Raw genomic sequence first — 24,276 nt, 5'->3', positions numbered from 1 at the left:
TACCTATACTAGTACGCAAAAGTCCTAAGATAAGCATGGCTTGGAACCATATCCACTCCTTATAGATACACCTTCACACCTAGAAAAGGCCAAAAGAAAGATCTCCAACAATACATGTGTATGAAAGCACACTTTGCTATCAATTTGGAAGGTTCAAAGCTTGTTTTGAAGTGGAACTTTGAGTTCACACAATCAAGAAGTTTTCAGTATGCATGAGGAGTTCCATAGCAATGTGATGGTAGATGCCTCGTGTCAAGAAGCAATTCATTTTCAAGTTATTAAGGTCTAGTATGGTTCCACCTCTGATTTGGATGCCCACGATAGTACTAAATGTTCTATTTAAGCAAAGTCATTTACAATTACGAACCTTGATGGTAACCCTCCTTGCCACTATGTAGGTCAATTGAGTAGGGTTGCCATTACTTCCCCAATAACTAAAGGATCTCCACTAAAGGATCTCCAACAAGTGACTAACCAAACCACACCATTTTGCAAAGGCATGATTGCTTGGATTTTCTAAGAAATAGGGAGAATTATCCTGAAACACCACACCAAGAACCTTGTGAAGCACATGGACGTTGAGGCAAGCGAACTAAATGTCACATCCAAGGTGCTACTTCGAGGGTGTGATGCATCCACAAAGAGTTTCTCTAGCTTCCACATAGTGCTACAATTGGCATGACTTATTGGCATTTGCCCAACCAATCTTGATCTATGAGGTGGAATAGGGTTGGTACCTCCCCACCTGTGAGCCCCTGCATGTGGAGTGCATGGGGTGGTAGACCATAGAAATAGGGGTAGGCATGGGGCTACAACATGGCCTACCATGTGGGTGGGAGAGAGAGAGAGAGAGAGAGAGAGAGACTTGGTAGATCAGGACTACCATGGTGGGCAGAAGGAGTGCCACAGGGTTGTCCATGGATAGAGAGGACAAGTATGTGTGGGGAAACCTCAGTATGGACTGGTTGGATGCTTTCGAGGGTGTGGAACAGGGTGAACAGATGCATCAATTTTTGGGGGGCCCATAGGCTTGGGAATGAGGCTAGATATGGGCAGGCTTGCCTAGGCCAATGGCAACCTGCCACATGGCTAGGTAGGGCCAGCTAAAGGCTAGAAGTCTACCCCCAAAGGGGGCTTTATAGGCTGCAATTTTGAGGCATGTTTGAGTCAACTAGATCAGTCGACCACTACAGGGTCTATTCTTGTCGCTTTTTGGCAAGGGCAAATAGCCCTATATTGTGATGGGCCATTTGGTGCTTCTTTACTCAACAATTGGAAGAGCTTTTGAAGAGTAGGAAGGAGCAACACTAGCAACAGCAGTTCGGCCTTATCCAGGAGTGAACTGGGCTAGATACCTGCAGACTTAGCTTAGCAAGGGTTGCCCACCTAGACCGGCTTTCAGGACAACAAAGTGGAAGGGATCCTTTGGACTAAGAGTCTACATAAGCTCAGTGGAGCTCATGGGCTCAAAGATCTAGAGGTGCCAAGCATATAGTAGGAGAAAATTGTATTGTGTCCAACAGACCGAAATATATGTGTTGCTTCTATATTTGTCTTGATGCATAGTCTATTTTCTGGCTTGCACACACATGAATGGTTGTGAAGTACACACATGTTAATGAAGCTTGATTCCATAGTGACACACTTCCACGTGTATTCCTGGGCTCATCCATCAATCTTCCACTTCTGCAGGATACCCTTTGGTGGGATTTCATTCTCTAACATGGTATCAGAGCCCTCACGGAAGTTCTTGAGAAGTGGAGCTTGAAGGAAAGGTTCTTGCTTAAGAACGCCCTTGATTCATTGCTCAAAGGAATTAGATTCGGTGTTTGAAAGATTGTACCCAGGCGGGAGGCTCAAGTTCAAGCAAGAATTTGAAGGATAGTGGATTGTACCTAGGTGGGAGGCTTCGGTTCAAACAGGCATACGACACTCTGAACTCTTTCCCTCTTTCAGTTGGTTATCATGGCTAATAGATATAAGATCCCAAATTTTGGTAAGACAGGCAAGCTTGACAGGACCAACTACTCATGTGGAAGATGAAGGTTTGGAATCGATTAGTGTGGGGGATTGTAAGCGGGGATAGAGCTATTGCCTTAGGCCACCATGACTATCCCAACCACATTGACAAGATGGTAGCAGTGCTGACACCAACGGACCGTCTTTCAGTGAGGTCATGTGGCAGATCCAGGAGGCTATCATTGTGGGTATGACGGTGGATATGGTCCTTCCTCATATTCCGATGGCAAACTCCTCTCTCAAGGCCTGGATGATATTAAGGGATATGTATGAGCTCAATAACGAGGCAAGAATCTTGGACCTCGAGATAGAGATGTACGGCTTGAGGACGGATGAAGGGAAATCGGTACAGGAACACACCACCAAGATGAAGGTGGTGCAGGATCAGCTGGCGATAGTTGGTCAAAGGACTTACTCGACTAGGATGGCAAGGTTATTGCTGGGTAATGGTGGTGGTGCCATTAGGTGTTGCCAAGGATGGACCTGTGTACCAGACTGCTTTACCAAACGAGATCTTACATCCTTTATGTCCACCATCGTGGAAATTTTCTAGCGTTCAAAGCATGGCAGGAAAAGCTTGCGCTTTCTTCCAGTACAACCGTTATGTTCACCAAAATTGCATGGGGTTGAATAATATCAATATTCACGTACACATTCTAGCTCATAAGGGAAAAATGATGCTACAGTTCCTACATGGTGATCACCCTTGGGCTGCTATGATGCGCTTCTTGCTTCTTCAAATTACTACTCCTGATTTTGGTTATTGGCAACCTACTCAGTGGGATTTTCTATTGGGCAGTATTGAAGGCAAGGTCAAAGGTTTCCCTCTTGTTTCTCAAATGTTTTTGGATTGGAAACATATTTTCTCGTATTTGGCTTAGCATGGCTGTGACTCTTTGTAGGGTAACTCTTTGAGAGCTGAGAGCATCCACTGGTCCCGGGCTTTTTCTCCACCATTGGTTTTGTAGGAGCCCAGACCCTCATATTTTCCCAATTCAAAAGGGATCTCCTATGTGGCAGATGTCATTCATGATGATGACACTCTGCAGATGTCATTCATGATGATGGCACTATTCTATCCTTCCCTTTGACTACTGGAAAATATTGTTTAGGAATGCATTATCGTCCTGTATGGCAGGCCATTACTCGGATGCTTCAGCCTTTTCAGCCAGTACCGCCTTTAAAACTTCAAGACAAGCTTCAAGATTTGACTCTTTTTCCAACACACTCGTCCATTCGTCCTTTGAACCTGTCTCATATTACAGTGGCATCTTTATATAAAGTTCTGATGTCTCCACCTTGGGCGTCAGATAGGGCTAATCAGATTTGGTGTTTGCATCGTCCGGTCAATGGTGGAGTAAAAAATTGAAACAGATTTAGCACTCCAAGGTCCCTCTTTGACAACAGGTCTTTTTATGGCGTGTTTTGTTGGGGGTTTTTTCGTCCGGACAGCTTTTATCATGCAAACGTATTGCTCCGACAATTTATCATCGGGTTTGGCTCGGAGGGAGTATGTGTCTCATTATTTTTTGCACTGCCCCGAGACACGAGACTCCTTGGGCATTCTTCAGTAGAGATTACGACTGAGATTTCATCAAGCTTCGTTCGGAAAGCTTTTTTGGCTTTTTGGGATATATCCTCAACGACCCAATTTTGAGTTGTTCTTTACCTAGCTTCGCTACTAGGCACTCTGGACTCTCTAGAAAGAACGAAACCACTGATTCTTTGGTGATCCTATTTTTTCTACTTTTGTTTTCTTTCGTCGTTCTTTGTAGCAATCGCTCTTATGACTCATTTCCCATCTCGATTGAAGAGTTTAATGTTTTGATTCAACCTTTATCAAACAACTTGTAGGTCGCTTCTGCAATTTGAAATCAACAAACATGCAAGCAAAAAAGACCTTTGAAGGGATATTGTACAATCATCGGCTTGTTGTCTTGATATTAGCTTCATTAGCTTATCTCAGCGACATGGCTATAACGAACTATGAATACCATTGCCCTCAAGAACACCTCACTTCTTTCGAGAAATGGAGAAAGCAACGCATTGACCCTTCTAATATATGTTAGTGATAAGTCGGATCCTCTAGCCTCATGCACCCTCAATGGAGCTTTCTATACATTAAACAAGTGACATAGTCATCTCCAAGTAATGTCTGCAAACTCACTACATAGACTATGATGTATATTTGTCCTACATGGAGATTTTCTCGATATACTTTTTCACCTTCCCAATTTTGGGATAGCTACCTTGTAATATAAAGCATTCAACATTTTCACCCAAAAAGTGTGTGTGTGTGTGTGTGTGTGTAGAGAGAGAGAGAGAGAGAGAGAGAGAGAGAGAGAGAAAGAAAGAAAGTTTATTAAAGTCTTCAGAAGACCGATGGGTCTATGAGACTATGAAAAACTTGATACAATGAGTTATGGTAGTGGAGCTACTAAATGAGCATCCATACCAATGCAGAATGCAAAAAGATGCAAAATGACAATACTAATTCTTAAGTACAACGTAGTCATATCTCGACTATATATATCAATCTCGCCATCATCGTCAATATCATCATAACCATCATCATCATCATCAGTAGCAGAACATCAGGATAGATGAGGCTGTGGAAGTGGAGACATGAGGTCAACAATAAAGTGATGTCGCCCCCCCAAGGGTGTAGTCCTGGTACGTCTCCTGATCGTAGCTCTGTATCTAACCAGAGCCATTGTGATCCCGTCGGTCCGGGCTCCGACCCTAAACAAGGAGAGGATGTCTCCAAGTATGACCTGTGAGTCAACCCTCTATCTGAGCTGTCAGATCACAAGCTCCGGGTCACGATCATGTGGAGGCCTCGCCTCATGGGGGTCTATCTGATCTCACTGAAAGAACTCCGTGATAGAGTCCTTCGTGCCAATGTTACCATTGTATAGCCTCCAATGCATACAATGGCTATCAAAGTATCCCCCTTCCTAAAGGTGACTATTGTGATCTTTGGCAACAATAGCCCATAGCCAAACTAGATCTGCGGTAGGCAAACAGTGAGGCGTAATCGTAAGCACTGCGAACTGTGCTGGTTTTTTTTTTTTTTTTGCAGTTTTTATTTAATTGTCAAATGAGAAACAAACACTAATTTATTTTGTAGTGTTTTAAAGTTCAATGTAGTTAACTGATAATTGAAAGATCCAAAAATAGCCATAAGTGTTTATGTTGGTAGGTAGAGACTATTAAATGACACTGACAAAAGAACATTGTTTTCGTAACGATATAATTGATTTTTCCAAAGGAAGACTGATTTATTGAAGAATAATTTAGGTAAATCATGACAAAATTACTCAAAAGTAGCCAAAAGTGATGATATTAGCTCAATGCTTTTGTACATGATTCAAAATGGAGTAACAAAAATATAGGCTTGATTCGAGCCCCCAAAAAATGCAATTCAAGGAAGAAGTCCGCTCCTATCTTTTTTCTCGGAGTATCCTATCGCGGTGTCTAAGCACCTCATGAATGAAACCAGCCAAACATCGTTGATCTAGGTAGAAGAGGAAATGAGCCAAAATTCCATAACTATCTCTGAAGAGGCGGTAGAAACGCCCTCGAATCTCATAGTAAACATGACACATGAAGATGAAATGCTCCTCTGTCTCAACCTCCTGCATGTCACACACTGTGTATATGCGCCTCTCCCTGGGTAACCGCTTTGCTCTGTCGCTCTCGATATGAAGTCTATGTGAAGAGACCCAGAACTGCCCAAGAGAGATCCTCAGTGAGTGGGGTAGGTGAATCTGTGTGTATCCTAGTGGATCAATGAAACCCTCCGCTGTGATATGTAAGGAGTAATCTTCGTAGAAGCCCAGCTTCACTAGAAGATCACTCGGGTCTAACCAAATCCGGAATATGTAGCTATAGTAGATTCTCATGGATAACCTGGTTGACCTAGTGATAGGAGGGGAGAGAAAGGAACATCCATGCTGTACTAGAAAGAAGGTAGTCTATCCATGTGGAGTCCTAGTCCTGCAAACCATCTTTCTATGTGTACATACCAGCACCTCTGGTCCTCCCTTGCTGCAAGTGCAATAGAAAAGGACAATGCTAGTCATGGTATCATGCTACGTCCGAATGTGTAATCCCCATACTCCTTGACTCGATACAGATACGTAACGACTGAAAATGTAGCATCTAGCTGTAATGAGGGTGACTCAAACTCCACCCGAATGATCTAGTGAGGGACGGATGGCTTACCACGGATCATCCGTGATAACATGAGAACCTGTAGGTGATCCATCCTGACCCACTCCGTATCCAACAAGTCTAACCCCCAACATGGATTGCCATACATCTCTACTGGGCGGACCAAGGACTCAAAAAGCAACCCTTTGGTCCGTGGATCTTGAAAGTGAGCAGAAGCATTGTCTCTCTAACCTAGCCAATGAAGCATATCCTTTGCTCAAGTGTGCACGCATCGCGGGTCTCATGGTGAAGATGGGTCCGAAAAAGACGATCCCAAGATAAGTGTATGATGAAACTACCTCAACAAGGGATCCATCAATTGTGAAATGCTCATCGTGCATGACGGCTCGAGATGTATAGGAGATCATAGCCTTGATTTTACCCAAGTTGATCTTCAAATCATGAGACTCGCAAAAGGACTGTAGAGCGTCAAGGTGTCTCTAGAGCCCCTCTGCTGAGGAGGACAAGAGAGCCACGTCATCTGCGTAAAGTAATATCCGAATCAACGTGTCCGCAAGAGAGAAACCTACCTCACCCTGTGCTTGCATCACTATCTCGAGCTCGTCGATGTAGAGGTCAAACAAGGTAGGTGATAATGAGCAGGCCTCTTGTTTGACCCCGATAATGCTCATGATCTTGTCGATCCATCCAGATCCAATCCGGACTCTACTTAAAACTCGCTCATAAAGTGCCATGACAGCGCAAATGATGTCCTGGTCGTAACCCAAATCCTGTAGGCATAATATGGGACGGGCTCTCGAAATGTTGTCAAATGCCTTACAAAAATCCACAAAGAAACAATAAACCCTCTGCTTCCGTGTCCTCGCCTCCTTGATGATACATCTGAGCACGAGAATATGATCCATGGTCCCATGATCTCGCTTGAAACCGACCTGTCCCGTTGCTTTGAGTCCTCTAAGAGAGAGAGAGAGAGAGAGAGAGAGAGAGAGACATGTTCAAACTCATCCTCTAAAGACACAACACATAGTGCAGCTTCAATCTCATGATAGTCACTCATAAGATTGAAAACCATAAACTCCATCACATAGGAGGGGCTAGCTACTATGACATCACCCACTGACACCATCGATGCCCAACAGTGGATTTAGACCATAGTAGAAACATATGTTCTCACATACAAATCGACACACCAACATACTCTGAACATACATTTATACAAAGGTTTGCGTACTGAGTTTATGTCGACACTCCAGAGGTGAAGGGCAAACTCAGCTGTGAAAAAGATTAGCACTAAAGGAGAAGTCTATAGGGGCGATGACTCCCAAAAATCGGATCCCAAGGTCTTCATGCCAGAAAAATTGAATAGCTTCTCAAACTTTTGCATATGTTGTCTTATATAGATATATATGCATGCATCCATACACACTTCTTTTTTTGTGAAGTCGTGCACGCATGCACGCGCACACACAAGCGTGCTTGCATGCATACATACATTTTGTGTGTACACGCGCGTGATAGGGCTATAAGACTTCTCCCTTCTAGGCTTGATATCGTGAGTGAAAAAAATTCTTGTAGTTCTTGATATCACACTTGTGAAACATTAGAAATACAATAAGGTAAAAATTCCTTCAAAAATTACAACCCCTAATTTGGGGTGATGGCGAGAAAGGAGAGCAATGAAAGACCATCTCATTGGCTGCTACATCAAAGCATATTCCAATGTTGGGGACTGATGCCTGCATCCAAGAGAAGGTGGTGTTAGAACAAAGACAACTTCTAGCTTGGGACTGTAGGAGTCAGAGACCTCAATTGCCTATTATTGCAATCAGAAATACACACTGGCAGTCAACCAAGAAATCTAGCAATATTATAAATTTGAAAAGAAACTTTTTGCCAAGGACAGAAAGGAGCAAAGTAGGGCCTCTCACAAGGGATTAGCTTATTTGAGGATATTACAATATTTTGATATCACCTCATTAGAGATACCATCTTTTAGGTAGAGAAGGGGAAAACATGAATAGCTTTTAGTGTACGAGACCGCATGTAAAAGATTGTTTTAATATATGTAACAACCATAGGTTCTAGGCATTAAGAAAATTAACGTTAAAGAGATTAACTTTAAAGAAATTTGCATGGAGAATTAGTTGAGGTCACAACATCACCCCAACCAATTAATTGAGACATTAAAAAGACCTTTCATCCTAAAAGAACTATCAGAGCTTGGACTCGCTTGCATCACGTATACTGGTCATGGACATCTTCATCCATATTAGTAGATAGGACTCCCTGCAATACACGACAATTACTTAATGGCAAGCAATAGTTGTGAATTTAGTGCCAAAGCACCGACTATGCGCGCAAACAGTCAAATGGAAAAAGGACTAGCAGAGGCTTTTGAAAGACGTTGTAAGTTGTAAGTCATCGTGATGCACGCAACACTAAAAAGATAACGTAAGTAAGGGCAACGACTTTTAGAACATCTTGATCAAAGAGGGGCTATATCCACCCGAGCTAATGAGGTTCAACCATTGGAATCTAGGGATCAAACGTGATCCTAGCTTTCTTGAGTCGAATTGCTACGAGTGCGTTCGAGAATTAGGATCGAAGAAAACTAAACATTTCGACAATTTAATCACTACACATGACTAAATAAAGCAACAATGAGGTCAACTAGAGTGTATAAGACGATTGACGCCAACCACGAGATTCGCATCGTCTGATACTTAAGAGTCCGAGAGCACGACAACTAATTCAAAGTGAGGACATGAAGCAGGGATGCAGAGACACTACGTCCTATTGGATAGTATCCCAAACCATACGTAGGGACCCCAAAGGAGAAGGGCAACACAATCAAACTGGTCCTAGCAAGTGGGCTTTGAATACCACTTTGAAAACCATGATGAAGCAAGAGGTATATGCTCAAAGAGCTCCGATAAACAGTCACTTGGTTTCCAACTTTAAAGGAGTCAAAGAGCCCAAATAGACAATTCTTGGCTTACTCAAATCATACAAAATGCAAGGACTTTGCTCAAATGTGGAAGTGGCATCAAGGAGGCTATGGCCGAGTTATATCAATCTTTCAAGGGGAAGGACATCCTTTAGTTTTACCCTAGAACTGACCGACAAAACTCCTAAGGCAAATATCCTTGGTCACTCGGAACGAGAGGTTTGCACAAGTTGTTGCAGTACACTCAATGTTTGGCTCTTGAAAGAATTCATAAGACCAGTCTAATTTGGATATAAGCAATTCGCCATAAACAACTCAGATACCACTGAATGGTCACGTAGGATGCCACAACAAGAGGTTGAGAGGCCTTCTAATAGTTTAATAACCACATATGATCCAATAAAGCAACAATGATGCAAGGTATCATCGAGAGTCTGAAAGAGTAATGACACCTTTAAAGGAAGAAGGGTTGAAAGCTGGGCACACTTAGTTTTATGCCATATGCAGGTACCATATATTACAAATGGTGATCCATTTTATACGCTAAGGAGAAAGAAAGTGGATGATCTTTGCTTGCTGCAAGTCTAGCCTGATGAGCATCTTCACTTGGCTATCCGAGGAGGGATTTGTAGGCCATCTTCCCTCGGTCGTATTGATGCCCTCTGGGCCCTTGTATGTGCCATGTAGCTTTAGTTATTGGCACTTAGGTCACCTAGTACTTTCACTGGGAAGATTATTGTCAGTAGAGATGTAATCTTTGCTGAACATTTAGCTTCTCCTCTTGTGGACTGCAAAGCAAAGCCAAAAGTTGACATGTTTGATGCCTTTTGACTCCTGGTTACCTCTTCTTCCCTCGGAGGGGATTTTGACCAGCAACATGAGCCTCCTACAGGCCCTCCAACAAGCAATGATCAGCCAGCAACACATGCTGATTTGTAGGTTCCTCCTCCAGCACAAAATGATCCCAATATTCATGACGCAGTGATTGAAGAAAGAGCTGTCAATAGACAGCAAAGGCAAGTTCTCAGATGGCTTAGTTGACACATTGAGGGACAGCAAACAAGATCAACCTCTTGCTACCCGGACAAGATCATGGAATAGACAGATGCATGGTCACTTTCTTGATTTTGCACTCCTTGCTACAGCTTGCAATGAAGAGCCTTTATGCCATAAAGATGCTTTTGACAGCAAAGAGTGGATGGATGCAATGAGAGCTGAGCTAAAATCTATTGCCAAAAATGACACATGGGAATTAGTAGATCTACCTACTGGCAAGCACGCCATTGGTACCCGGTGGGTCTACAAATTAAAAAGGAAATCTGATGGCAGCATAGATCGACACAAAGCCCGTCTTGTTGCAAAAGGATATGCCCAACAACAAGGCATTGACTTTAAGGAGACCTTTTCTCCCACTTCCAAGATTACTACTATTAGATGTGTCATTGCCATTGCAGCCCATCACCATTGGCAAGTGCACCAGCTTGACATCAAGACTGCCTTTCTTCATGGGGATCTGCAAGAAGAAGTTTATGTGACACAACCTCTTGGCTTTGAGGTTGTTGGCTCTGAAAACAAGGTATGCCGGCTGAGATAAGCCCTTTATGGTTTGAAGCAGGCACCCAGGGCATGGTATGCTAAAATTCATGCACACTTACTGTCCCTTGGTTTTCAAAATAGCCCAACAGAGCCCACTCTTTGTCCGTGGGAGTGGATCTGATTTTTTAGTACTGATTTTATATGTGGATGACATGCTGATCACTGCCCCTGATACTCAGCATATTGCAGCTTTCAAGGCTGATTTGCAGCAAGCTTTTGAAATGTCATACATGGGACAGCTGCACTATTATTTGGGCATTCAGTTTGCTCATGTTGAGGGGGTATTATGATGACACAGTCCAAGTATATTGGACAGCTCCTTGATCGTTTTCAGTTTGACGATTGCAAGCCAATCTCTACTCCAGTGGACCCTGGCTTCAAATTTTCAGCTCATGATGGGAGCCCACCATGTGATATCACCCTTCACCAGTAGGCTGTTGGATGTCTCATTTACTTGTGCCACACCAGACCTGACTTACAGTATGCGGTATCCCAGCTCAGCAGGTTACTGCACATGCCCAGTTCACAGCATTGGCAGGTAGTGAAGAGAGTCTTCAAATATCTCAAAGGCACTCAGGAGTTAACCCTATTCTATGGTGATCAGGGTTCACTTACCACCATGCGTGTTTACACGGATAGTGACTGGGCAGATTGTTCTGACACTAGAGTGTCACATACTAGCAACTGTTTTTTGCTTGGCAGTTCATGTATCTCTTGGCTCAACAAGAAGCAGCCAACACTTGCCAAATCCAGCTGTGAGGCTGAGTACAGGGCAGCCTTCACCACTACAGTAGAGTGTGTCTAGCTTCGACAGTTACAAATCTTGGTATACGCCAGACATCCTCCACTATGGTCTACACTGACAACCAGAGTGCTTTGGCTATTGCGTGTAATCCAGTGTTTCATGCGTGTACCAAGCACATTGAGGTTCACTATCATTATGTTCGAGAGCGGTTGTCAGCAGGAGACATAGAGTTGTCCTACGTTCCCACAGAAGACAACATAGCAGATATGTTTACAAAGGCACTTCCTCGTCCCAAGTTTGAAGTCTTTCGACAGGATTTACACTTGGTTCCCTTTGTTACATGATCTGACATACCCTGTACATTCATAGGTGGCTATATCCCTTGAGATGAACATGTGCCACCATGACCAAAAAATACTAGGTATTTTGAGACGTTTCCAGAATACTTTAGCCCATACCATGGAAGGGGGTTTGCAGGCCATCTTCTCCCGATCGTATTGATGCCCTCTAGGCCCTGGTATGTGCCATGTAGCTTTAGTTATTGGCACTTAGGTCACCTAGTACTTTTAGTGTCTTATGACACCTAGTACTAGTGCTACCACTAGGACACACTGTCTTAGGGTTCCCTTTTATTGTACTTTGTACTTTCATTTCTTTTATAGTTGATGTGATGGCTTTCACTCCTTGCTCTTCTCTTTGCATCCTTTCGCTTCCGTGAGCCTACAGGATTGGCTACCATGAGAGACGACTCCATGTTTATGTCTGAAACGCCTTAGCTCAGGTAAGGGCCAAGAGGAAATAAAGGGTTGCAGGAAGTGAAGGTTCGTAGGATCGAGCTCATTAAGTGAGAATCAAGAGGTGTAAGGGGAGAGGAAAAGGGGGGGAAAGTGGAAGCTAGGAGGAGCAAAGTGGGAAAAGAAAGGCGAGAAAGAAGCACGAGAGCCATTGAGCTCACACGACAAGGAAGTGGAGGCACTGAAGGCCCGCGAGAGAAATATAGTAGGAGATGTCCTTAAGTGAAAGATAGGGGATTCAGGGCTTTTTTGGCTCTATGCTACCATATTTGATTTCCTCATAAGTGCTAGGAGTAGGACCATGTACTTTGAAGGGTATAATTAAGTGAATGGTCCAAAGAATGCAAGGTCTTTTATTCAGCATAGGATCCTTATATGTAAGAAACGTGATAATCCTAAAGGAACAGCCATATTACCATAGTCCCTTTAGTGGACCTAGTGGTTAATGATGTCAAGGATGAAAATGGTAATTAACATCTAGAGCCAACCTTCTAAGGAAACGTGTGTTAGGAGGGTATCTAGGGGAGTAAGATGATCATTATCTAGCTGATGGTCAAGCCCACTATGCTGACATACTATTAAATGTCATTTGGACATTAGCTACCTACACGTAGTAATTGAAGGTATCCTAAGGGATTCTAATTTGTGTGCGCGTGTGTGTGTGCACTGGTGTGTGCACACACGTACACGCGCATGCACATACATATGCATTATATGTATATATACGTGTATACATGTACAATATATGTATATACATGTACACACTTTTTTTGGTAAAATGTATATACTCTGGTAGATTGTGGAGACAGTAGACAATGTGCAAGCAAAAATTCTGGACAAGGCATCTGCAACCACATTTTCTTTATTAAATGTCAAAGTCATGTACTGCACTGAAGCCAACCATATCTTTTGTTTGGGTAATGAATTGGGACTGCATAAGAAAGTATCTAAGTGTCGTACCAGCAAATTCTGAGAGCTGCACATGAGCATCCTCCACCAATTGGACCCTCCCTATCTATGCCTCTGTCACATGCAGTGCATAAAAGACGCTCTCTTTCTTGAGTTCAGAGGCCGGCTGCCTTGTTGAGATCAGCTGCGTTTCGGGGCCTTCACACACTGTTTCCCCTTTGCATACAAAGTGGAGACAGAAGGCATTCAGATTGATACTAAACTCCCCCAATGATTTCATCCAATCACATCCCAGAACAATGCCATTGGGACCCATGTCCAAGGCAAAGAGATCTCCTGCAAAAGCACAATCATTTCACAACATAGTCTGCTAATCATGTGCTGTCCATTGGCAACCTGGACTCTCAACCCGTGGTCGGTCTCCGTGGCTGCAAGCCTAACTGTCTGCCAGGTCGTAGCGTCGACAATGAAAACTGTGGCTACTCCTGCTATTCAATAACATATGAACAATCCTACCACAATGTCACCTCTCAACCTGAGTGGCTGCTACTCTTGTTCAATAACATATGAACAATCCTACCATCAATGTCACCTATCAACCTGAGTGTCCCTGCACCTTTAGCATCATTCAATGCATCAAGGGATATTGAATAGAGCTCTGACTGGGCATCCCAATACTGCCCCTCCTCATCCATTGGAGTATTACCCTCAGCATCATTCCATGCACAGAATGGCATCGCGATGTGGTGCTCAGCGGATGCAACTCTAGAAATCTGATGCTGATTACCAACATTGGGCTGAGATGTATTTCTCTCCTCATCCTCAATCCTATGTGTGATCTGAGCATACACCCTGAGTCATTCAGTACCACCTCGGTCAAAGGGAAAGGAAGAACCTGTTGAAGAACTGAAAGGAAAGCATGAAGCTGAACACGAATTGATGCTTGCTTGCTTGTTTATGGAATGAAGAAAGGTGAGGTCCATATGTAGGCACCTCTTACATGAGCCACCAAGCTCCACAATCATCTCCTCAATCATCTCCTAGATTCTCTCAATCATCCTATGTGGCATCAACCACCACCTAACAGTGCTTATGGGCACCTAACTGTGCCTCTAGCACACACACATAGAAACCAAGGTGTGCCTTGGGCATACACCTTGCGATATCCCATCATACCCCCCCTCAAGCGAATGCCTCAGGCTATGTCAAGGATACATCTAGTCTCATAGTTTCTCATGCCATCTCATGGTGGTCAAGGATAAATCTATGGCTAGGTTCTCATGCTAGCAAGGGGTTCCCAAGGGTGTGAAGTAAACAAAAGGGACACATAAGACCTTCCAATGGTTATCTCCCCTGCATGTACACAATGTCTGCAGGAGGTACCATGGAGCAAAACACATACACATGGCCTACATCATATGGTGACCAGAGATGTTTACAAATCACACAATAGTTTATTTCATTCATTTTGGAGGACTATCCAAGCTGAGTACCTTGACTCAACATAAAAAGAGAGATCTGAAGCATATATGGAGATGGTTCAAAAAGCATAATCTTCATAGGATGCCTCATCTTGTGGAGGCACATCAACTGAAAGTAGATTAGCAGTCTCTGGCTTTGTAGTTGCTTCCTTTTTTGCCTTACAATACTTTTCATGGTGATTGTTTTTGCCACAATGTTTGCAAGGATTGATCTTGAAGCAATCTTTTGAGAGGTGATTAGTCTTCCCACAATGTTTGCAAGGTGAAAACTTGCCCTTTTGAGTTTTTATGGCATAGGCTGTGTCATTGCCTCTCCGAAGTTCCATGTGCCTTTCTTCTTCTTGAAGAGTAGTAATAAGACCTTCAAGAGTAGGATTAGGAAGATTTTTCAAAGTGGTAACAATATGATCATAATCTTCAGGCATACTTTTGAGCAACACTGCCATTGCATCATATGTAGTGATTGAAGAGTTGATAGAAGCAAGTTGAGTCATGAGACTCCGCATGTGATTGACATGGGCAGCCAAAGGAGTGCTACTAGCCATCTTCAATTCAAAGAAAGCAATCTTAAGTGACAATTTAAGATGTGAGAGCTAGCACAAAAAATAATATCAAGCTTCTGCCAAGCTTCAGAGAAGACTCCAAATCAGAAATGTGATGAATATAGTCATCTCCTAAGCCAAGAGCAATGATGCCATAGGCTTTCTCCTCTCTAGCAGGATCTCGTGCCGGGCGTGTTGGAGCTGAGGATTCTTCAGCATTAGAGGTTGTTGAAGAAGAAGTTGAAGCACGTTTGACAAGCCCCCAGAGGTTTTCCCTCATCAATGCAAACTTAACCTTCATCTGCCATGTGTGAAAGCCTTTACCATTGAACTTATCCATATTCAAGAAGGTAGCCATGAGAGGGTCTAACCCAAAATGGGCAGTATCTACTCTCTTACAAGGCTAGAAAGAGTTAAAGAGCTTCAAAGTACAAGCATTTAGAGTAGCAAAGACTTGCAACAAAATTCCATACTACAAATCATAATGGAAATGATGCTTCCACTTGCATGCTTCATAGAGGTGGCTAAATGAAAGTATTCCAAGCAAATCCAGGTATAGCAACTTAAAGGAAAGTTGTAGCCACAGTTGTACTGATGCTATTCAACACTTTAAAACATCAGAAATGCTAAAGTAGCATCTAATGTAGCATCAAACTCACAACATTGTCAAAACTTTCCAAAACAGAGGCCTAAACTTGGAGGGCTTGTATCTCACTCTTCAAAGCAAAGAAAAGAGGGCTTTCTAGGTAGAAACAAAGCTGATATACCAGAGAAGAGCCACTGAGGAGGAGAGGCGAAATGCCGCGTCACGTCGCCATAGCCAGCAGCTTGAAAGTCGACTGGTTTTTTTGCTGTTTCTCCCTCCCTGGTGGACCATTTCCCTTCAAATCTGGACAGGAGCAAGCTCATACTGTTGTGCAAGCTTGGCTCAGAGGCATTTTGGAATGGCTGCTCCAGCAAGTCGCATTGCAAGAAAAGGCGTCAGGAGGAAGATGACTGTTGCGCGGTTTCGTGGGCAGCATTCTCTAATTCCTCTGACGTGAAAGTTCGCCCATACACGAGGAGTCTATAGCTCAGAGGATTTGGAGAATGGCAGAAAGACGAGGGAGAACAAGCTCTCACAAGTTTGGGAAGAAATGGTGAAGATGAAGAAGAAGAAGATGATGACATGGCATAAATGGGCTCAAGGAGGATCATAGTGCTCTGATACCATGTTGAAGAACTGAAAGGAAAGCATGAAGTTGAACACGAAATGAGAATGCTTGCTTGCTTGCTTATGGAATGAAGAAAGGTGAGGTCCATATGTAGGCACCTCTTACATGAGCCACCAAGCTCCACAATCATCTCCTCAATCAGCTCCTAGATTCTCTCAATCATCCTATGTGGCATCAACCACCACCTAACAGTGCTTATGGGCACCTAACTATGCCTCTAGCACGCACACATAGAAACCAAGGTGTGCCTGGGGCATATACCTTGAGATATCCCATCAGAACCATCTCCAGCTCCAGCCACCTCATCATTGGCACAATCTGATTCCTCGTGAATTACATCAAGAATCTCAGGAGCATCCAGATTCCACAAGCTCCTCTTCATCATCTGCCAACTCCACAATCAGCATTTCTCATTTTTCATACTTCCTTGTGCTCAAGAGTCCACGTCTCACCACACTTGAAGCATATATTAGCCCTCTTTCTACTGTCCCTAGTATGCCTCTTAATGTCTCATCTTTCTGGTACAGCATTAAGCTTTGTTCCACATCTTGCATCTGATTGTCTGTATATAGCCTCACACAAGCCATTCTTCCACCAGATATTGTCGGATACCAGGGAAATGGGGCTGCCTTCTTGTCATGCCACTCAAGCATTCAACGCTCCTTCTCAGCCTCCAATGCAATCCCATAAACGCTGCCCCCAGCTTGCTTGTATTTACTAAGTATAGCTTGTATACCCCAGCAAGCTTGGCAGCTCCCTCAAGTTCATAAGCCCACACATGAGATGCCAGGGAAGGGTGTAGCACCTGAATAAATTGCAGCAACTTTTCCCTTGGTGGTAAATCAGAGATGCAAGCTAACTACATAAAATGATGACATGGAATAACAAAATTCACGTAATAATTCAGAACCGAGAGAAGGTGATGCTTCAACCAGAACAAAAGCACTCAATTGATCAAGCACATGAGCTCATCCCGACCGGACTTTTTGCTCTTGCAAAAAGAGGCAACACACTCACCTTACGAGAGGCGACTCTCATCGCACAGGTCGGTTGAAAAGAGCTACAAAGAGCTCTGATGATCTGCAAATATAGAAGCCAGGAAACATGGAGAGTCTCCAAAGGTCACGACCACGTCCATCATGGAACATGAAGTTGCCACGTATCATTGCATGCAAAGGCAGCCAATCATCTTGCATGCCTGCATGGTCCAATCACAAAGCTCCTTCAGCTAGTACGTCCAATGGAGGTGTGAATCTATCACCCCCTCCAAACCTTAGTACCACAAGTAATCCTGTTAAGGATGAGTACAAATTCCCTACAATCCCCCCTCAGCCGAAATGGGGGGAGACTTGAGCTGCAATAACCTGTCTACAAAAGACCAGAGCCAAAAAAGGCACGCTACAAGGTGCTTTACCCAAAGACAAATGCCTACAAAAGGCCAACAGTAATGAACGTCTACAAAAGACCATGAAATGCCTACAAAAGGCCAACACAGAGCACTTGTCTACAAAAGACCAAACACAGTGCGTCCAAAAAGAACCAAATAAATTCAGAAGGCATAATCAGCATCTTCAATCTGTACTAGCGCTGCACTCAACGGATATCTATATTTTGTTCTATAAATTTCAGAAGGTAGGCTCTTTAGAACAATGCCCTTTTTATCCTCATCATCTACACGTGCTCCAAGCTCTTGTAGTTGTCTGAGGAGTGCCTGCATCCAATTAAGGAAAACTCCAAGGGACTCAGTTTCTTCCATCCGAAGATCAAATAGCTCCTGCTTGAGATTAGCTTTAGAATGCTTCATGCGGACTCCAAGCAAGGTCTCTAATGTGTGCCAGTTCTCTGCTGCCGAAGCTTTCACATCAAGATGGTGAAAATACTCAGGTCCTAAAGCTCGACCCAAGTAACCAATTGATTTCTCATCCTTTTCCTCCCACACAGGAATCTTATCAGCATCATGGGAACGTTCTTTCGGCTTCTTCTCTGTACCAACGACCACGCCCCAGAGTCCTTTTTGCATGAACAGCAACCGAGTAGCAAGTTGCCACGAGAGGAAATTTTTGCCATTAAAAGTAATTATAACTCCGCCAAGCTTTTCCTTTTGTGACATATGCATTAGAAACTCGAAGGATTTAGTCGAGCACGGAAGTAGGCTTCTGCAAGCACTTCAAGCGACGACCACTGTTTCTTTAATCTTCTCCTTCTCAGCTTTCTGGGAATTGTGAATGCTTTGTAACGTGAATTCTTCGACATGCACACCACAGACTCACAGTTCTAATACCACTTGGTGGTAAATCAGAGATGCAAGTTAATTACATAAAATAGTGACGTGAAATAACAAAATTCACGTAATAATTCAGAACCGAGAGAAGGTGATGCTTTAACCAGAACAAAAGCACTCAATTGATCAAGCACATGAGCTCATCCCGACCAGGCTTTTTGCTCTTGCAAAAAGAGGCGACACACTCACCTCACGAGAGGCGACTCCCATCTATAACTACTCACACACACACCAAGCCTGCGCAGGTCAGTTGAAGAGAGCTACAAAGAGCTCTGACGATCTGCAAATATAGAAGCCAGGAAACACCAAGAGTCTCCAAAGGTCTCGACCACGTCCATCATGGAACATGAAGTTGCCATGTATCATTGCATTCAAAGGCAGTCAATCATCTTGCATGCCTGTATGATCCAATCACAAAGGTGCTCCAACGAGTATGTCCAATGGAGGTGTGAATCAGATCACCCCCTCCAAACCTTAGTACCACAAGTAATCCTCATGAGGATGAGCACAAATTCCCTACAATCTCCAATATGTCATGCACAAAGAGGGTGGACGATGCCATTCATACATAACAGTCAAGTATCGCTCCCGGATGAGTGGGAAAGCAAAAGTGGTGACTATGAAGCCCTTAAAAATTCCTCCCACATGGTGATCCACATGCTAGGGCATAGGTTGCTAGCCTTTATCGTAAAAAATAGTGACAGCAACTTGATTTATATGCTGATCAATTTGCTTGCTGACCAAGCTCTTGTCCCATCTGCAAAAGAGTGCCCTAAAGCAACAAAGACAGTGCCTCTAAAAAATTGTGCCTGTGCACTTGTTGAAGGAGGTGATACAAGACAGAAAGGCATTCCCATGCCAATTGTAATTTGCGGGTGATCACACCATTCGCAAGCACTTGCTCACGCTGAATGGCCTTCGCATGTGCATCATTGCCTGCTAAGAACGCATTTGAAGATCAAGAAGCATGTTTCAGAGACATAGTATGATGCAATGCCAAGAATTGCCAATGTGTGACTAGGTATCTCTAGGAGAAGTCCCTAAACTAACAAACGCCCCACAAGTATGATTGCAGTGCAATGGAAGAGATGCAGATCTCAAATGAAATAAATTGCAAAATTTGCTGAAGAGAGGCACCTAGTATGGTGTGCGCTAAAACCCAAAACACAACTGGAGAGGTTCGAGATAAAAGTTGATGAAGCGGCTTAGTGGAAGCAACCAAAGGGCCCCTCAAAATGGCCTAAAATGACCCAAAATAGAGCCTAATTTCACCACTAGTACAAGCAGGCGCAATAGCAGCGCCTGTATGCACCTCTTGCCCATCATCACCATCAAGTAGAGCAAACCATTGTCGACCACCTACACGTATAACCCAAGATTTTTTAAAATACATTGAGTAAATCTTGGGTTTGACAAGGAAGATCTCAGATGCCTTAATCCATGGGCACAAGAAACCCAAGGGCGAATCGCCCTTAGATTTAGGCATTACTTTTGTCTTTTGACGAGGAAGATCTAGGAGATAGCTTCATTCTCAAACGCCTTGGTCCATGGACACGAGAAACACAAGGGCGAAGCCCTTAGGTTTGTGAACATTTTAGGCATTGAGTAACTTTTGACTTTTAACGAGGAAGATCTAGGAGATGGCTTCATTCTCAGATGCTTTAATCCATGGGCACGAGAAACCCAAGGGCAAAGCCCTTAGATTTGTGAACTCTTTAGGCAAGGCAAGACTCAAACTTCTCATGTTATTAGAAATGCAGAAGAAACTCACTTGTGTCGCCACCTGTGTCAAGCTCTTTGCCAACCGAGCTTCTGCAATATCTCTAGCGTGTGTGTTCTGTAGTTAGCTGCCAAAACTTCAAAGCAAAACATAGTAAGGGATCCTCGAGCGAGGATTAGTCGAGCAGTCCTCTTGTCATTGTTGTAGGACATTGCATGTTGCGAACTTCTACAGGACCCCCCCCCCCCAAAAAAAAAAAGGTTGCAGATATTTTCTATAGGGTTGGCAATGTCAAAATTGTGTTTCTATCATTGTTGTGTAGAATGTCAGTGTTTACCTTATTGTTCGTTCTGCTATATCATTTGGCTCATAAAGACCATATGTCAAATGATCCTAATTTAGATTTGGACTCCAACTCATCTTGAACCACACAGAGCTAAGGCCCTGCAGAGGTTAGTTTTCACATGTGTAAATCAGGATTCCTCTCAGAAAAGGTGATCTATTTTTTCAAATGTGATGGCAACTACCTATAAAAACTCATAGAAACTCAAGTAGGTTTTAAAAATCTCTCTTCTTGGAGACCCGAATAAGATTGATGGATGCAGTTATGGCAGGATTCTTGATCTTTAGGAAATTATTTGAATGACGGGAAGGAAGCATTTGATTCATGGGATTAAAAAGTGTCCAAGAAAACCTAAGATCCGTTCTCACTAAGGGACGGTCTATTGATGATATATGCAATGCAACCAACTCAACAATGGCTCGGACTGAAAGTGATGGGAGAACACATCTCCAAGAAAACCTCTCCTCAATTTATCAGTAAAGGATGGTCTATTAATGATAATGCAATACAGCCAATTCCAAAATGGGAAAAAACAAAGGCCTAAAGGCTCGGTTAGATCGCTCTAGTATGTAGAATATAAAGAGACCAAGACATGCCCTCCATCATAATGAAACAATGTCTCCAGTTATGCATTTACTTGTAGCAGCCTTTGCTGTAATCTTATAATACCAAAATTATTGGATCTGTTATGGATCTTTCTTTTCTCATAACCAGAAAAGCCCTGTTATTGACTGAAAACATGGAATCTAGATGGCCCAAGAATGGAGCATTCTTACCATGAGGAAGGCAAGCATAAACAGAGGAGCCAATAGACGAATCTATGCTCAAGGAAAATAGAAACTGTGGTACTAGAATGCAAAATTCCTTGCAAACAGGCAGTTAAATTTCCCCACCTATCCAACATCGGAAGAGAATTTTCCTTCTCAATACAGACATAACTATCCAAGGCTTTTATGTTCCTTTGAGATTGGAACCTTAGAACCTTAGGTTTTGAACATGGCACAGACAACAAGCACTTGTGGATTGAATGACACTCACGGATAAAGAGACACAACTCCAAATGGGCTCTAATTCTTTCTTTATGGTCTCTAAATATGTGTCACTAATGGTTCTCCATTATGGTCTCTAAAGGTGTGTCACTAGTGGTTCTCCATTATTTCTGGCATTTGACTTCCTCCAGCTTAGATTTAAGACTCTACCTAAAATCAGATGGACTAAATTGTAAGAGGAACTGCTACACCTGTGCGTTTCCAAGACAGGTTATCAATCAAACAACGACCTTGTTGGAACCTAAATTTTACCACGACTGTCTTAAAGCATCACTCTCCCAAAGTAAGATTGCTCAAAGACTCGGTACTCTTTCCGTTTCTCCCATCTTTCAAAGTCGAACAATTCTGCTCAAGGCCTGCATGGAATCCTCTGAAAAACCTAGCTAGGGATAAATAAAAGAGACACCAACATACTTTTGTCAAGGAAAAACCCCACCACCGATCACGATACACAAAAGATATTCCTCATAGGAAGGCTCCCTACAGGCATGTCATGGGGATATCATCAGCCAGCTACCTTGGAGTTCTTGCTGTTAGGAAGTGGACGGAGAAACATCCAACTACTTGGGTACCCTTTGAATACCACATTTTCCAATAAAAAACACGGGAAACCCTCTCAAATACGCCGAGGCATGATTTTATGATCTGTCCCCCACCTTCAAGCCAGTATCCACACGTATAACATCTTCACACAATTCCTCTGTTTCCTTTTCAGCAGTGGCTTAAAACAAAATGCCCTGCAAAAGGGCATGACATCCTTATGTAGACTAGAACACATTTAAGAAAACAACACAGCAATCATATGGATTTCCCAATTACCTTGAAGAGGGGGTAAAAGCAATACTCTTTAAAAAAGACCAATAAAAAACAAGTAATTCTTACCTTAAGACAGACGTTTTTCTGTTGCGCCTAGCCACACTGTGGAGGATTTTCACATTTGATGAGTCCTGACATAGGAGTGCGTTGAACAGCGGGTACGCTTTCAATATCAACATATCTCACTTCACCTGGGATGAAAGAAAGCACACTGTGCCTGGTTTGCATGCAGAACTATTAGAAAGTGAACATGAAAGCTCCTGGAAACAGCTGGACTAGAACCAAATGCCAGTGTCTTACCTACGCAGATCAAGCCCAGTCAATGCCGCCTGGAGAATTGACAAATTGTCAGAATCAGGTGCAACAATAATGATATTTTCACCGAAGTATTGCGTCTCCAGAACAGACATAAGCTGTGTTACTCGCACAAAGACATCTGCCACGCTCTCATTTGGAGTACCATCTGTGAAAGGAGGAGGCCGCAAGTTTGGAGACTCAGAATCTGTCTCATAGACCTGCTCAAAGAACAAGCCTAATTTTCAGGCTTATTCACTCTGCAACTGTCCAATGGAAATCGTGTCCTTAATGAAATGGTATGACAAATTTACATTTTAATGAAAAAGGCCAGCAAAGAAAAAGATTGAAAACAAAAGATAACTCCAAGAATCAACTTTCCTAGCCATGGCAATTTATACCCTGCATTCAATCTCCATACTTCTTCCAGAAACCAAATAAAATATCGCTCTCAACTTGCTACCTTGGGGTTTTCTGACACACATACACACCCTTCTTGACAAGGTAGCCAACATGATATCAAGTGCCTTAATAGAGGAGTAAACAAGGAGACCAGATCAAAGCAAGGAAGATAAACCGAAAGAGATAACACACCTTATCTAGAAGTGTTAGGCTTCTTCCTTCATAAGCTCCAAGTCCACGAGCATCTAAGAAACTATATTCAGGAACAATGCGGCTGCTAAAAAGAAAAGAGAAAAATCATAAACCTTTTTGGAAACGGTTTTGAGCTTTTTTAGGGTTCAAATCCCTCCATCCATATCCAAATAAGTCCGTGGAGCACATACTGGAAATTCGATTTATCAGAAATACTGTATTTTAAAAGGGTTCCCAACTTCAAACATTGCAAAAAAGTAGCATCAAGGTGTGAAATAATGAGTGGGTACAACAACTATGTCTGGGCACTAACACTAATCATAGCTCCACATCTAAGGGATGGTAATGATTTATCAATGCCCAATTGATAGTTTGTTACCAATCTGGATTTTAAACCAAAAGTGAATTGAAAAAGAAAATGAATTAGCAGGTATAGACATATTACGGATACCACTCAAAGCAACATATAGCACATGCCCCACTCTTCCCGTCCATAAGACATCATTGCTTTTAAGTAAATGTTATCTCAACTTCTTACAAGCCAGTCACCTTACATTGTACCAAATTAGTTAAGACAACCCTTCAGAGCAGTCATTTCAGTTGTCCTAACGTTTTAATTTGAAATTTTCGTTTGTTGTGTTTGTGTGGGACAAAACATTTTGTAAAAAACAGTTTTCAAGAATATGAGATGTATATGTCAAAAGGATGGTTAGAAAGGCCAAAGAAGAGAGTAATGTTGATAGGGGAGCTACACGG

General features: G+C 42.8%; 1 protein-coding gene across 9 annotated transcripts in view; it reads right to left on the bottom strand.

The window, feature by feature from the left end:
* The window catches only part of LOC147905840 (Phosphoglycerate mutase family protein), an 82,945-nt gene that overhangs the window by 26,043 nt on the left and 32,626 nt on the right, over positions 1-24,276 (bottom strand). For 4 of the 9 annotated variants that reach the window (XM_087382003.1, XM_087382013.1, XM_087381989.1 and 1 more), the window contains exons 3-5: positions 23,521-23,605; positions 22,933-23,147; positions 22,699-22,849 (exon numbers count right to left, since the gene is read on the bottom strand). In XM_087382003.1, coding sequence (XP_087238129.1) covers positions 22,726-22,849; positions 22,933-23,147; positions 23,521-23,605 — 424 coding nt within the window. In that variant the 3' untranslated portion in view covers positions 22,699-22,725. Of the gene's footprint in view, positions 1-7,568; positions 7,932-8,301; positions 8,482-22,212; positions 22,554-22,698; positions 22,850-22,932; positions 23,148-23,520; positions 23,606-24,276 lie in introns of those variants that run through there. The other 5 variants (XM_087381959.1, XM_087381982.1, XM_087382021.1 and 2 more) reach the window with 5 other exon arrangements.

This window comes from Dipteris shenzhenensis, chromosome 1 (assembly GCF_047967505.1).
Source record: "Dipteris shenzhenensis isolate YYH24624 ecotype China chromosome 1, Dip_SZ_1.0, whole genome shotgun sequence".
NCBI classification, from domain to species: Eukaryota; Viridiplantae; Streptophyta; class Polypodiopsida; order Gleicheniales; family Dipteridaceae; genus Dipteris; species Dipteris shenzhenensis.
The sequence above is the reverse complement of the archived record's forward strand: the minus strand, read 5'-3'. Positions and strand labels throughout refer to the sequence as shown.